Raw genomic sequence first — 13,969 nt, 5'->3', positions numbered from 1 at the left:
CAAATGAATGGAGAAACAATAAAAAGACATACAATTTTTAATTTATAAACACTTGTTGACTAATACATTCTTAAATAAAAGTGAATCAGAACAGTTATGACTTACCAATATTTCATGAAGTAGTTGGAACGTATTCTTTAACTCATGGGGTGGAGCCGTTTCTAGTTGGTTCTGAAATATTTTTTAAAAGCATAAAAATTTCAGTGGAAAGCATATTGGAATGGCAATAAACAATGCTGGATCCACACTCTAGTTCTATCACCATCTGGCTGACCTTGGACACATCAATACCCCTTTCTAGGCCTTAGTTTCTCAAATGCTAAATCTGGGAACTGAAATAAACAACCTCTAAGGTTCTTCCAGCTGCAACACTCTGATACTTTACTACGAAATTAGGAAGGAGAAAAGAGAAGAAAGAGAAGGGGAGATTTCAAGTCACTAAACAGATCCCATTTTATATATGTCCATATCCTAGCTTATTTTCCAGAAGATGCTGGTAGACAGCTACAAGAATACAAATGAGAATACTCTTGAGTTAAGGATGCTATAAACAAAGTACACAAAAAGTCAGCTTATAAAATAGAAAAATGTGCCAAGATATACTAAGTGAAGAAGGCAAAATTCATAAAACACATTCCTTCAGCTGTTTTAATAAACTTTTTATGTATAAAAGGTGGGAAAGGACATTGTGGTAAAATACCACACTTCCAAGAGGCCAGGTATGGTACTAAGTGAGCACTTCACATATTATACCACCTCACTGAATCCTCACAACCTGTGAAGTCAGTCACAGAGGAAGGAACTGCCCAGGGTCATATAATGAGTAAACAGCAAAGAGAGGAACTTAATCACCTCTGATACAGGTCTGTACAGAAAAGGCTGAGGGAAAAACATACCATAGTAAGAGCCTAAAGACATAATCCACTAATCACCTGCTTCTTGTTAACACTACATGTATCACCACTATAAATACTGGTGCAGAAGAGAAGGCATGCAGAAGTTCTGTGGGCAGAAACCAATATATACATAGTGTAAATCCATACAAAGAGGCCTGGAAGGAAATATCAATGTAACAGTGTTGGTCCCTGGGGTAGAGTGAGCAAGGGTGACTGGTGGTGACCACAGTAGACTTCGGTCTCATTTCTTACTTACTTATTCTTTTCCTGGCCTATATTTTTTCTTTTGGCCTCATTTCTATGCTCAAATTTTTCCCAAAGAGAGTGTAGTAATTAATCTATGTAATTAAAAATTAAAGATTAAAAATGAATAAAAATGAGCCTATAGTAGAATGATTAGGAAAAACAATTTAGGCTATGAGAACAAGCATACTGCCTTGGAGCAAACAGATGCTCTCCTAGAGTCTCACCTAAAGGCGATCTGGCTATCACTCGTTTAACTGAGGTCTTACCTTAATGAAATGCAGCATAGTGAAGGAAAAATGCTCATTGCAGAAACAGCAGTACACTACCATCTCAATGAGTGCCAAGAGCGAGCCTGTCAACTCCCGCAAGGCAAACATTACCTGGTGGGAGGACATAACACAGTCAGCTCTTCTCATGTCACAGTTAACAGTCCATCTGTTGTTGCTGCCTTTAACTGAAATCTACCCAGATTTTAAGATAATTAACACTGCCTGAAAACAGGGTTTCTTAACTGTTAGAAGTCTATAGATAGACTTCAGGGTGTCTAAGCCTGTCTGAAATTTTACACAATTCTGTGCAAATGTGCACTTTTTCAGGAGTCATTTCCATCAGTTTTTCAAAGGCAAAAGCTCCCACAATTAAAATAATCACCAATAGATCCAAAAAATATCAAGCCAAAAAAAAAAAAAAAAAGATATGTATTAAATAGTACAACCCTGTTGATTTAATTAAAAAAACAGAATTATATTGTTCATAGATTCACATATCTGTAAATCAGGTAGGGGAGAGAACTGGAAGATGGAGTTCACAGCTGGGGGCGGCTCTGCTAGACGGGGAGGGTCAGACTGAGGATGAGCCACACGAGCGCCACAATGGAGAGCTGAGAGCAGCCCACCCACATTTCTGAGGTTTAATAACACGTGGTTCAGAGCTGTAGTATTCCAGGACCAGGGACACACAAAAGAGATTGGGGACAAAACCCTCTACAATGAATGAAATGATTCTGATGGATGAAGTGCCATTTACCTCCCTCTGGGGCCCTGATGGGTAGCTGGCTGGGCTGGGCCTGGAGGTCTGGACCTTGGCTGAATGCAGGACTAAAAATATTCTCTTCCACTAATTATTTCTTTTTGACATATAAGAAAACTTAATTTGAAATAATCATTTCTTCTCTTAACAATACTCTTCATGCCAAACATAACTACTAACAAAAAGCAATTTTCTTCAAATAGGAGAAAAAAAATGGCTTTAGAATAACAAATACATACCTCTAACAGGTAAGGTTTCCCTTCAGACATGAACAACAAGGCTTCCACCTCCTCATGGAGGGGCAGCAGAGGGCTTGAGGGAGCAATGCTAATGGGTGGTCGTTGCTTAAATAGGCCAGGAGCTTTAAGAGACCAAAGAAACAAAACAGAACCTGTCTCACCTGGTGTTACTCCACAGAATACACATCCATAAGGAAATGTGCCTCCTTCAAGACTCGCACAAACACTGAGTACTCGCACACACACTGACTACACGCACACACACTGAGCACTCACACACACTGAGTACTCGCACATACACAGAGTACACACACACAGAGTACTCGCACACACACACTGAGTACTCACATACACAGTACACACACTGAGTACACACACACTGAGTACTCGCATACACACAGTACACACACTGAACACACACACACTGAGTACTCGCACACACACACTGAGTACACACACTGAGTACTCGCACAGAGTACTCACATACACAGTACACACACACTACTCGCATACACACACTGAGTACACACAGAGTACTCATGTACGCAGAGCACACACAGAGTACTCGCACACACACACTGAGTACTCACACTGAGTACTCGCACACACTGAGTGTGCACATACACACTGAGTACTCGCACACAGAGTACTCACAAACACACTAAGTACAAGCACACACACTGAGTACTCACACACTGAGTACTCACAAACACTGAGCACTCGCACACACTGAGTACTCACACACAGAGTACTCACACACACAGTACACACACACTGAGTACTTGCAAACACACTGAGTACTCACAAACACACTGCGTGCTCACACAAGCGGATCCCTCACAGTCTAGGGATACCTAGTGATTCCCACTCAATAATCTTTCAAACAGGTAAAAATATAAATAGTATATGAAATACTGCCGAAAGCTGCCACTGAAGATACAGTGGAGAAGACACTTCCGTTCCTCAAACAGCTGTTCTCAAATAATGGTTAACACCACCTATGCTAAGCAGAATCAACCCATATGGAAGGAGTTATCTCATTTACTACAAAAACCAGAATGCATACTTTAGTTTTCGTTACAAAATTGTCTGAACTCACGAAATTAGGCAGCTTTGTCTTTTTAGATGAGTCGGAGTTTAGTAAGCAAACTGTGCCTTATAATACAACCGTCCAAGTGTTCCTCCAATGCCCCTTTAGAGAGTCAATAAGCATTTCTCTATCAGAAGGATGCTCTGTGTTTTTTATTTAGTTTCCTGACATTAGATCTTCGTAGCAGCTTCTGGGTCTGAGTTTGCATTCATGCCTTGGCTTCTACGCCACTAACTAGCTGTACAACCTTGTTACTGAACTGAACCTTTCTGTACCTTAGTTTTCGCATCCATAGACAGGACAAATACTCCTCATAGGTTTGTTACGGGGATCAAACACAGTAAGTTTAAAGCACTGTGCGCGTTAAACACAACAAATTTAAAGCACAGCACACAGAAGACATTGAAAAGCTGGTTTGCTGTATTATTACTATGGTGGTTGTCGCTATCATGACAAGACCTAGGAAGAGTATAAAAACAATACACACATAGTTTAGGACATTGGATAATCATATAGGACAATCTGCGGTTTTGCTGTATTAAATGATGACTATGTTATTAGTTCTGGGAGACAAATGGAAAATGCTACCAACTATATCTTACATTCAAATATATTTCAGTGATGTAATTTATATCTGCATCCTCTTTGTTTTTACAAAGTACTTTATCTCATTATACCTGGGGAATTATGTTTTTAGTATTTTCATTTTGCACTGAAGACAGGACGGTCAGGCTCACACAGCTAGCTAGGAGACTCCAACCCACACCATGGCTATTTTCCACACAGTAGCAGTTCAAATTAAGGTGATAAATGAGCTCTCAATTAGTTTTTAATCCTAAAGAGTTATTTAAAAAAAAATACTTATATACCCTCTCACCTCCCCCAAATAAATGATGACTCACTTTCTCTTATGGCAAACTAGTAAAACATTATAAAGTTTAACATGAATTAAAACAAAAATTTTAAGTGCACCTCAATTAGCAAGTAGTCGAATGACAAACAAGAGATATTCATTTAATTGCTAATATTATTACTCCCCAAACTAGACAAATTCAGTAACTCTTCATTCTAAGATATGTTAGGCTTACCAACATTCCTTTGGGATGAGACATCTGAATGCAAAACAAGTAATGCCACTGTATTGTGAAGATTCCCAAATTCTCGTGCTTGTGCTGAACTCCATCGACGTATCTGTCATGAGGGAAGATAAAGTGGCTGTTAGTGTTGTCGTTAGAAATAATATGAAGAGGAAGGGACAGGGTTTGCTGGTTCATAATATTCTGGGCTTTAATTATTTCTCAGTGCTTGATAGAAGAGGTCAAAGTACAAAAAAAATCACAGGTTTTAAGCCAGCTCAAAGAGTTATATTAACTCTTATTCTAAAACCAGTCCCTTTATGGATTCACTGTAGGTACAGAGTGCTTACAATGTGCCTCAGTATAATGGGAAAAACTCTGAGGCTGGAGATCTGCAGGTCTGGCCCTGCCTCTGCCACTCACTGTGCCGTATAATGTGAGTGCGTTGTTCATCACAACAGTTATCTTGAGTTCTTCATGTACTGGCAGAGGTAAGGCCACCTCCTACCTCCCTATTCTGCCTACTTTGTGATTTTGAGGACCAAATGAAATATTAAAAGTGAAAATGTTTTCAAAAGTAGAAATGTGCTCCATAAATGCAAAATAATATTAATTTTATATGCAACTGAATTATACTGAATTTAAATCAACTGCTAGTGACAATGGGGCCTTGGATATTGAAGAGCTTGAAGTGGAAAAGGGATATTGTAAATCTCAACATAGTATCAACACACAGAGCACATGCTGCTGTCAGTACTTGTTTTTCAACACTAAAGAGAAACCTGAGAGGAAGCCTAAGCCGAAAAATCTGTCTCCCTTAGCAAGAAGGAAAAGTGCCTATGCAATGTATTTACACACAGGGGAAAAGGCTCTGGCTTTGACACCAGCAGAGCTGGGTCTGAATCCGTGTTCCACCAATGCATTAGCTTTGTGACCTGGGACAAGTTACTTATCATCTCTGAGCTTTACTCCTTGCCTGAGAATGGAGATGAAGCTGCTTAATTTTGCTGAACTGAGTATCAAAAGTATACCACCACAAAGTGACCAGATGTATGGAGTACAAAATAAGTACTCTATAAATAGTACTTATTATCACTGCATGTTAGCATTTCACGTATTTTGAATATATCAAATAAAAGAAATACAATGGATGGGAGAAACACTGCAATAAAAGAATTTCAAACAGGAGAGTTGGTTTTGGACATATTCAACCCTATTATCACAAAACAATCTTGGTAGGCCGAGGTGGGCAGATCACTTGAGCCCAGGAGTTCAAGACCAGTTTGGGCAACATGGTGAAACTCTGTTTCTATACAAAATACAAAAATTAGCCAGGCATGGTGGCATGTGCCTGTAGTCCCAGCTACCAGGGGACTGAGGAGGGAGGTTCGCTTGAACCCAGAAGCTCTAGGCTGCAGTGACCCCTGATCACACCACTGCGCTCCAAAATGGGTGCCAGCAAACCTGGTGACAGAGTGAGACCTTGTCTCAAGCAAACAACAAACAAAAAAACCCAAATAACTTGCTTTTCATTTGAACGAGAGTATTCTATCCGCAATATCATTCAGTTTACAACGGCATACCTTTGCATTTGGATTCTGGCTGTGTTTTCAGCATCTGACTTAAAAGAACCACCACCGAGACAGCCTTGTCCACAGCCCCAGAGAGAAGCAGAGGATCCCAATACCACCTATTCCTTAAAGGGTTTTGAAACCCTCCCCAGTCAGAATCCATCCTTCCCTCTTAAGACTCTGTCATTAGTTAGTAACTTCCATGGGTTATTAGACGAAATTCTATGAAGAAGTTGTAAAAATAATTTAACTCCGAAGAATTTTAAAGTCTCTATGGTACTAGTACTTAGACTTTTACGAAATTCAAAACATTTTTCACCTACAAAAAGAAACACAGAGGCTACGAAAACCATAGCCATTCCACTAGGGATATAAAAGTAGTCCTTACCTGATTGTTTTGCCGATTGGCCCCTAGGAGGAAGCTGATCATGTGCCGCAGAGCTGAATGCCTCAGAAGAAGGTCTCCAGCCCTAATTCCTTGCTGTCACAAGATATTGAGAATAGCAAATTATATTTCTATCCAGACAAAAATTGGTTTTAAAAACAGCTATTTCTATTTCCATATAGAAAGTACTTGTTAAAATCTAATTAAAAAAACCTCCTGAGCCTCACATTGCTTCCCAATAACTACTAAACAATTAACCCCTAGTTTTAATGCAGACTTCTACTGCTATCAATGAATAACTACACGCACCTCATCAGAATTCTTACAAGTAGTATAATTCACAAGATTTTTAAGAAAAAACATCATAAAAAACATACCATATAGAACTTTACCAACCAGTCTAAAAATTTTTTAGCGCATAAATCTTCTGTATTAGAAAAAGATATGACGAAAAAAATTATTTACCTTTTGTACAAAAGTGTTGAACAGGAAAAAGTACTGAGCACAGTTTTTACAATTTTCTGGGACGTCTTTGTCCAATAGAGCAAGCAGTACCTCCAGTAACTGATGAAGGCTTTTTAGCTGGTTAGAGGAAAGATAAAATTACATGAAGAAAAAGAACATAAGACAGACATTTATAACAGGATTAATTTGAGGTAAACCACCATAAGAACAAAAGGAAAGTCTGATTGATACAATCCAGTCTCAGATTCAGGTGGACTTATGCTTTGAAGAGCAAAAACAGAATTATCCATTTTACCTTCCAGAGAAAGATTGGTACCATAGCAATAATGAAAAGAAAAGCTTAGTTTCAGTTCCTAGATTTCAGAGTCAAGGGCATGATTCTACTGCCGAGTCACATTTTCTCCAGAGCCAGTATCTCTCTGTCTCTTAAAAAAAGGTGGGGTGTTTAGGGAAGACATTTCTGAATCCCTCCCTCCACTACGTTACTTCTTCACATAATCACAGATGCAAAGAATAAAAAACACAGACACAGGCATAGGGGCTGGAAACCAAGCCGATGGAGCAAATGGAGAGCAACAGCCTGACAGAATGACAACGGTGATATCGACTCAGCCGTGAACTTACTTGAGAGCCCGCTGACGCCTCATGGAAAGCTTTGAAAAACATTTTATTTGTTTAGAAACCATTTTGGTTATGACATTGCTTCTTCTTTCCCTCCCACCCCAACTGTTTTTGGACAAGTCCCTAGAAATTCATCTGTGATCTAGAATTAAGACCAGGCTTACTACTCTCATTAGTTCGTTTCCTCTGAAGATGGTATTCAAACTTTTGCAATATTCCCATCCATCCTGTCACACCCATTATAAATACAGTAAAATTTAGCATTTACATAGCACTTCATTTTCAAAGTACTTTCCAAGATAAAGTGGGTGGCAAGTGGCACCACTTCCATTTATGGGGGGAGGCGGGGGAAATAGACATGAAAATCCATCAGCTGGGCATCAGACAGAATTCACTGAGCAAATGGCTTCCAAGTGTATGGCTGCCATTCCCTTCTCTGTCTGCCACCTGCTGTCCTGCCTTTAGAGGCTGGTGGGTAATATGCTGTGGCCTGACCCCATCTCTAGGGAGGCTGCACTAACTCTGCCTTTATCCTTTGTTTGGGTTGGTACATGGGAGGAAGGAGGAGAGTGATATAGTCCTTACGTTAAGGATTCTTGACACATCTTAGAAACTTCTACAGGGAATGGAGCAATGGCATTTGAACTGTCCTCAGCAGCTCCTGTGGCTTGCATTCTATATTGTGCATCCAGATAGGGTTTTGTTTAAAAAATGGTTCTGCTATTTAAGCTGATCAAAACCACTGCCTTACAGTAAACCTCAACTTCCTAATGACTCCCGGAATTGAGACACAGTCTTTGAGGACCTTCCTAAAGGGCATATTTGACCGCCTTGTTCATGGAACTAAGTGCTTGGGTGGCAGGCACTGTATCTGGATCAACATCCTCCTTAAAGGACTTGCTCAAAGTTGCACAGCAAAGCCAACATCTGCATTTGAAGCAGTAATTCCTAGAATCTGTATTTAGTTCATTGAGGCACAATGCCTCCAGCCAATGTTTATAAGAAGCCAATTTGTTGTGAAAATAACATTTTTCAAAGTTTTCCATGTAGTGTCAGCTGTTTGAAACAGCAAACTTGGGAAGTAACTGCTGTATCTGTAAGGACTTAACGCCCCTGGATGAATGGCACCATTTGGTTTGGTTGCCAGCTGCAGGTTTAGATCAGGAAAATAGCTTATAAGGAAAAAGACAAAGCCAGAGGTGGCTCAAAATGTCTGCTGGTCTAGATGAGTCTCTAGACACAGATTAGTCTCAGTTCAGAGAGATCTAATACAAATTCTTGAGAGAGGACTCTGAAAAGGGAGTGTTTCTAGAGAGAAAATCCCAAAGCAGACCAAAGCAGGCCTGAATTCCTGGCCTACCATGGTGTTTGGGATGTGTGGAGGAAGGGACAGAATGCCTTCTCCCTGGCATGTACCAAAAATCAGTCCACAGAAGGTGCGTTTATGTGGCAAAATTACCAGACTCCAATCCTAGGCTCTTTCTTATTACCTGTAATTTAAAACTTTTGGTAAAAATACAATGTATAAATAACGTTTTAAAAACGAGACCGACCTTATCCTGATAAAACAAGGCACTGTCTAGGGTTTTCTCCAGAATGGTGGCCACAGCAACTCGTACTTCTCTCACACTGCACTCCAGTAAGAAAATCCTGAAAGAAAGAGAAAGGTGGTGTGAGAAAGCAAGATACATTTCCATAACCTCAACCTTTCCAACACAGTTCCCACCTAATAGCCAAGAAACAAAAGTAGAGTCTCCTGATACTGTTAGCGCTTACAGGCCAAGTGGAGCTTTCCCAGGTCACTTCACTTCTGCTTATTCCTGCTAACTGGAATGTCACGTATTAGCCGACAAGGCTCTGTTCAAAATTCACTAAGATTCTAAGTGGCAACTATAAGAAAGTTTAAAAGATAACAAGTACTCCCATAATGTTCAGCTCTAGAGGTATAATCAGACTCAGGTACAATTCTCTTGAAGGGAATACCTAGAGGATGCAAAGAGATCCAGAATATGGGGAGCTCTACAGAGCAAACAGTCTACTCCCCAAACAAATGGCACAGCATACAAGGGGCAGGGGGACAAAGGAACGACTGATGGTCAAAAGAGCCTTAAGAGACACAGAAAGCAAAGGCCATGTGGGGACGTCACTGGATCCTGATTTGTGCAAACTCAATGGTAAAATGACACTTCTGAGACCTTTGGACGAAATCTGAACACGGACTAGATACAAGGTGATATGAAGGAATTATATTAATTTTGTTGGTTCATGATAATGGTAAAGTACTTACTTTTTTTTTTTTTAACTTTACTGTTAGAGATGAACTTTACCTTCAGATACATGCTGAAAATTTATTGTGAAATGATATAATGTCTGAAATTTAAAATACTTGAGAGAGAAAAAATAGCCTGCATGTGGGTGTTGTGTGTGAGAGCTGAGATAGCTAAGACAAGACAGGCAAAAGTTGACAACCTGCCTGGGGCCTGGGTACAGGAAAGGGCTCATTCTGCCTACTTCTGTGTGTGTTTAAACATTTCCACAATAAAAGGCTCTTAAAAGATGTAAAGTATCCTTCATGTTAGTTTGAATTCTTTACATCAATCTGTAAGCAATATTTACTATGAATTAATTTTTTTACAATTACAGTTAGGTTTAAAGAATTGCCTTAAAAGAAGGCTATACCAAGGGGCTGATCTAAAAGACAACACCTCTTCATGTTTACAGTTACTAAAATATGAATACAGTATACATATCTATTTTTTAGTTGTAAAAATGACTATCTTAAATTGTAAAGAAATAAGTTATTAGAAAAAAAGACTATTCTTCGAACAAAAAATCATAGCAATTGATAGTGATGAGTAATTGGTCTTTATAAAGAAAGAAACAAACTATAATAAACTCCATCAGGAAGAATGTAGAAGTACTTCACTAGGATTCTTGAGCATTAGGAATACTAAGAAACCAAACATACTACCCAAAGGACGTTACAGCTTCTCTGGAGACATTTAAAAGCAAGCCTGCTTGGATATAAGGGAATGAATAAAATATCTGCTATGTTCCTTCCAAATGGATGGTGTTTCTATAACATTCTAATGCTTGCACAATGCTCAGGAGTCCTGTTGGAAAGATATTTTGGAATCAAACTAGAAAAAATGGTTATCTCTAACGCAAACTCTAAAGGGAAAGGCGTATAGTACACAGCACTTCAAAGAAATGCTTACTGCCCCTTTTAATGAATTATATGGATATATATGCATGCATGAATAAGTATTTGGGTGTCTGCTATTTGCCAGCCTCTTTGTGTCCAGTTGGGAATGAACTGAACCTGGCTTCTGGCCTCAAGAAGCTGAAGTTGTAGTGGAGGAGATGGGCAGAAAAACAGGGAGCAGACTAGCAGGCAAACATCCGTTAGACTGGGTGACCGGGAACAGCCTCTCAGAGCAAATGTTATTCACGCTGATGTCTGAAGGAGAAGTCACTTACTATGCGAAGAGGGGAGGACAGTGTTCCAGATAAGGAATAACAGGTGCAAGGACCTTGAGGCAGGAAAATAAGCTCGGCGGGTTCAAGGAACCAATAAGCCAGTATAGCTAAAGCCTGATAAGCAGGGAGAGGGTCAAGGAAAGCCTGGAAGGACAAAAACCAGATCAAGGAAGGCCTTGTGGGTAGTGGTGAAAATTTTGGATTTTATTCTGAGTCCAATAGGATTCCGTTGAAGAATTTTTAACCAGAGAGGTAATGTGATCTAATTTGTTTAAAAAAGAACAGTTCTGTTGCTGAATGAAATAGATTAGAGGGAAAAGTGGAGATATCAAGTAGGCAAATAAATGTTTGGAGCTCAGACCTAGAGAGGAAGGGGATCAGGGATCAGCAGTTCTGAAAAGATCTCTAACTTACCACCAGACTGCCTTGTGGGAAGAGACTTGCGTTTCTGAATTCCCTGTTGTGTGTTTGTTTTGAGAGAAAACAGAGCATATTTGTATGCTGGCAGAAGTGACAGAAGTGACAGAAAATTCTAGAAAGTAAAGATGCAAGAATTAAGAATGAGATACTTAAAGGATCAACTTCCTTGAGAAGGTCAGGACATGCAAAGAGACTCATTTTGAGAGAAGAGGGGATACTTCCTCCACAATAAAGAGAGGAAAAGGCAAGCTGGAACAGACTCTGGCAGGTGTGTGGCATCTCTGGTTGGGGTAGGGAATGGTCATTTGCTAATCCGTACTTCCTCAGTGACGTTGAGCAGCTAGGAGCAGGCACAGTTGAGGAGAGTGAAGGAGAAACCCAATGGGAATAGAGGAGACGGGACACCAGAGACCACAGCAGTGCTTGCTGGAACTCCACATAAATGTTGAACTACCAAGGACAGGAGAAGCTGACTTGATGAGGATGATCAGAAGTAAAGTATAAACATTCATAGTGAGTGGAGCATTCTGAATTTCTGCCAGAAAAGCAACTTCTCTTTTTTAAATTTCAGGTACACAGATAGATGTACTATCATAGGTAATACACTACCAGCAGCTTTTTTTTTTGAGACAGAGTCTTGCTCTGTCACCAGACTGGAGTGCAGTGATGCCATCTCAGTTCACTGTAACCTCCGCCTTCCGAGTTCAAGCGATTCTCCTGCCTCAGCCTCCCAAGTAGCTGGGCCTACAGGCACCCACCACCATGCTCAGCTAATTTTTTTGTATTTTTAGTAGAGACGGGGTTTCACCATGTTGGCCAGGATGGTCTCAATCTCTTGACCTCGTGGTCTGCCCAACTCGGCCTCCCAAAGTGCTGGGATTACAGGCGTGAGCCACTGCGCCCGGCCTACCAGTAGATTTTAAAAAAATTATTTTTTAGTCACAATCCAAACACAGTTAGACAATATTGTGAACTATGGTAACCTGGGATTGTTTATCTCTTTCCACCAGATTCTGAGTCCCTGAGGGAAAAGACTTGCGTCTTTGATCCCCTTGAGCCATAACAGGGTAAGTTTAGGACCCACGTGCCTATGAGCACCTGGCAGGCAATCTGCCTCACAGGCTCTTCCTGCGGTCACTGAATACTTGCCTGAGATGATTTTAGAGTGACCTGAATAATTTCCTCACTGTTTCAGTGAAGAGAGTTTAAAACGGACTTTAAGCAGAAAAATAATTTCAAGTTGAAATAAAAAGGGTTATAAGAAACTTCAGCTCTAAATCACTGGAAGAGACACACATTTCTTTCAATTAAAAGACTCCAACACTTACTTTATCAATTCTCGTCCTTCAGAACTAATAAAATATTCAACTAACCACTGACAAGCATCAAAACTTTTTGAAAGCAATGCTTCAATGGTAGCAATCCATTCTTCAGTATCAACCCTTTAAAAAGAAGCAGAGACAGCAATGTTAGGAGCATGAGCCCAGCCAATGACCCCATGCAGTGTCACTCTTATTGGTTCTTATTTCTATCTATCAAAGTCTGCCTCTCTGTCTGTCTATCGTGGGTAGGGTGGAGGGATAAGAGATACTCAATGACTGCCCACTACCATGGCTCAGTGTACTCTGGAAACCAGTGCTTTGCATTCCTTGGCTCCTTATGCTGTGGCTCATCTTTCCCCACAAACAAAAACATGTAAAGAAGTTTAAGTCTTAGACTTTACCTGCCTTCTGCATCTTTACCAAACATCTCTAATTGGAAAAAAGGCCTGAACTATATAGCATTTTGTTTTGTTCAATTAATTTACACTTACAAAATGTCCACTTTCAGAATAACTTACATTTACATTTTTATACTTTATTGCTAAAATCGTTAATATTCTACCTTACGGAATAAAAAAATAAATCAGGCAGAAAAAAGGCATAATGACTATTCTACCCATGCCCTCATAACACCTCCCTTATATCCCTCAATGTCCCAAAATGATCATTGTGTGTAATGACCATATAAACAAAGTGGAAACAGTGTGCAACGTGTAAACAGCATGAGCAAATTTCACAAACAGAAGTGACCAAGTGTCCTTAGTTAATCCTATGCCATTAGGACATAAAAATCCATGCCATCTGGACATTAAAAGAAAGGAATACATTATTTTTTCTTTTTCAACCAAATACTAAAGACTGAGATCACTTAATACATCTTTGATTATTACACATAAAAATGAAGTTGTCACTATATATATATTTTTTTTCTCAAGAGTTTCTTGACTGCAAAATCTGTCCAAAAACCTCTCCAAACTTGGAGAAGTTGACTTTGCTAGCGAGAGGGAAAAGTCTGGGAACTTCGGTGGTCTTTTAACTCTAACTGGTCTCCTCACCCTGGGTCTCCCCTTACTCTAGGTATATTCTACAAACCACTGCTCAATACTCTTCATTCTTCACTCATTTATTC

General features: G+C 39.7%; 1 protein-coding gene across 2 annotated transcripts in view; it reads right to left on the bottom strand.

Annotated features, from left to right (window-relative positions):
- The window catches only part of USP24 (ubiquitin specific peptidase 24), a 145,530-nt gene that overhangs the window by 11,129 nt on the left and 120,432 nt on the right, over positions 1 to 13,969 (bottom strand). For both annotated transcript variants that reach the window (XM_030942132.1, XM_010372705.2), the window contains exons 55-62: positions 12,847 to 12,960; positions 9,172 to 9,268; positions 6,998 to 7,114; positions 6,536 to 6,628; positions 4,589 to 4,691; positions 2,411 to 2,532; positions 1,409 to 1,522; positions 106 to 171 (exon numbers count right to left, since the gene is read on the bottom strand). In XM_030942132.1, the coding sequence (XP_030797992.1) occupies positions 106 to 171; positions 1,409 to 1,522; positions 2,411 to 2,532; positions 4,589 to 4,691; positions 6,536 to 6,628; positions 6,998 to 7,114; positions 9,172 to 9,268; positions 12,847 to 12,960 (826 nt within the window). The remainder of the gene's footprint in view (positions 1 to 105; positions 172 to 1,408; positions 1,523 to 2,410; positions 2,533 to 4,588; positions 4,692 to 6,535; positions 6,629 to 6,997; positions 7,115 to 9,171; positions 9,269 to 12,846; positions 12,961 to 13,969) is intronic.

Source organism: Rhinopithecus roxellana, chromosome 12 (genome assembly GCF_007565055.1).
Source record: "Rhinopithecus roxellana isolate Shanxi Qingling chromosome 12, ASM756505v1, whole genome shotgun sequence".
Classification (NCBI taxonomy): domain Eukaryota; kingdom Metazoa; phylum Chordata; class Mammalia; order Primates; family Cercopithecidae; genus Rhinopithecus; species Rhinopithecus roxellana.
The sequence above is the reverse complement of the archived record's forward strand: the minus strand, read 5'-3'. Positions and strand labels throughout refer to the sequence as shown.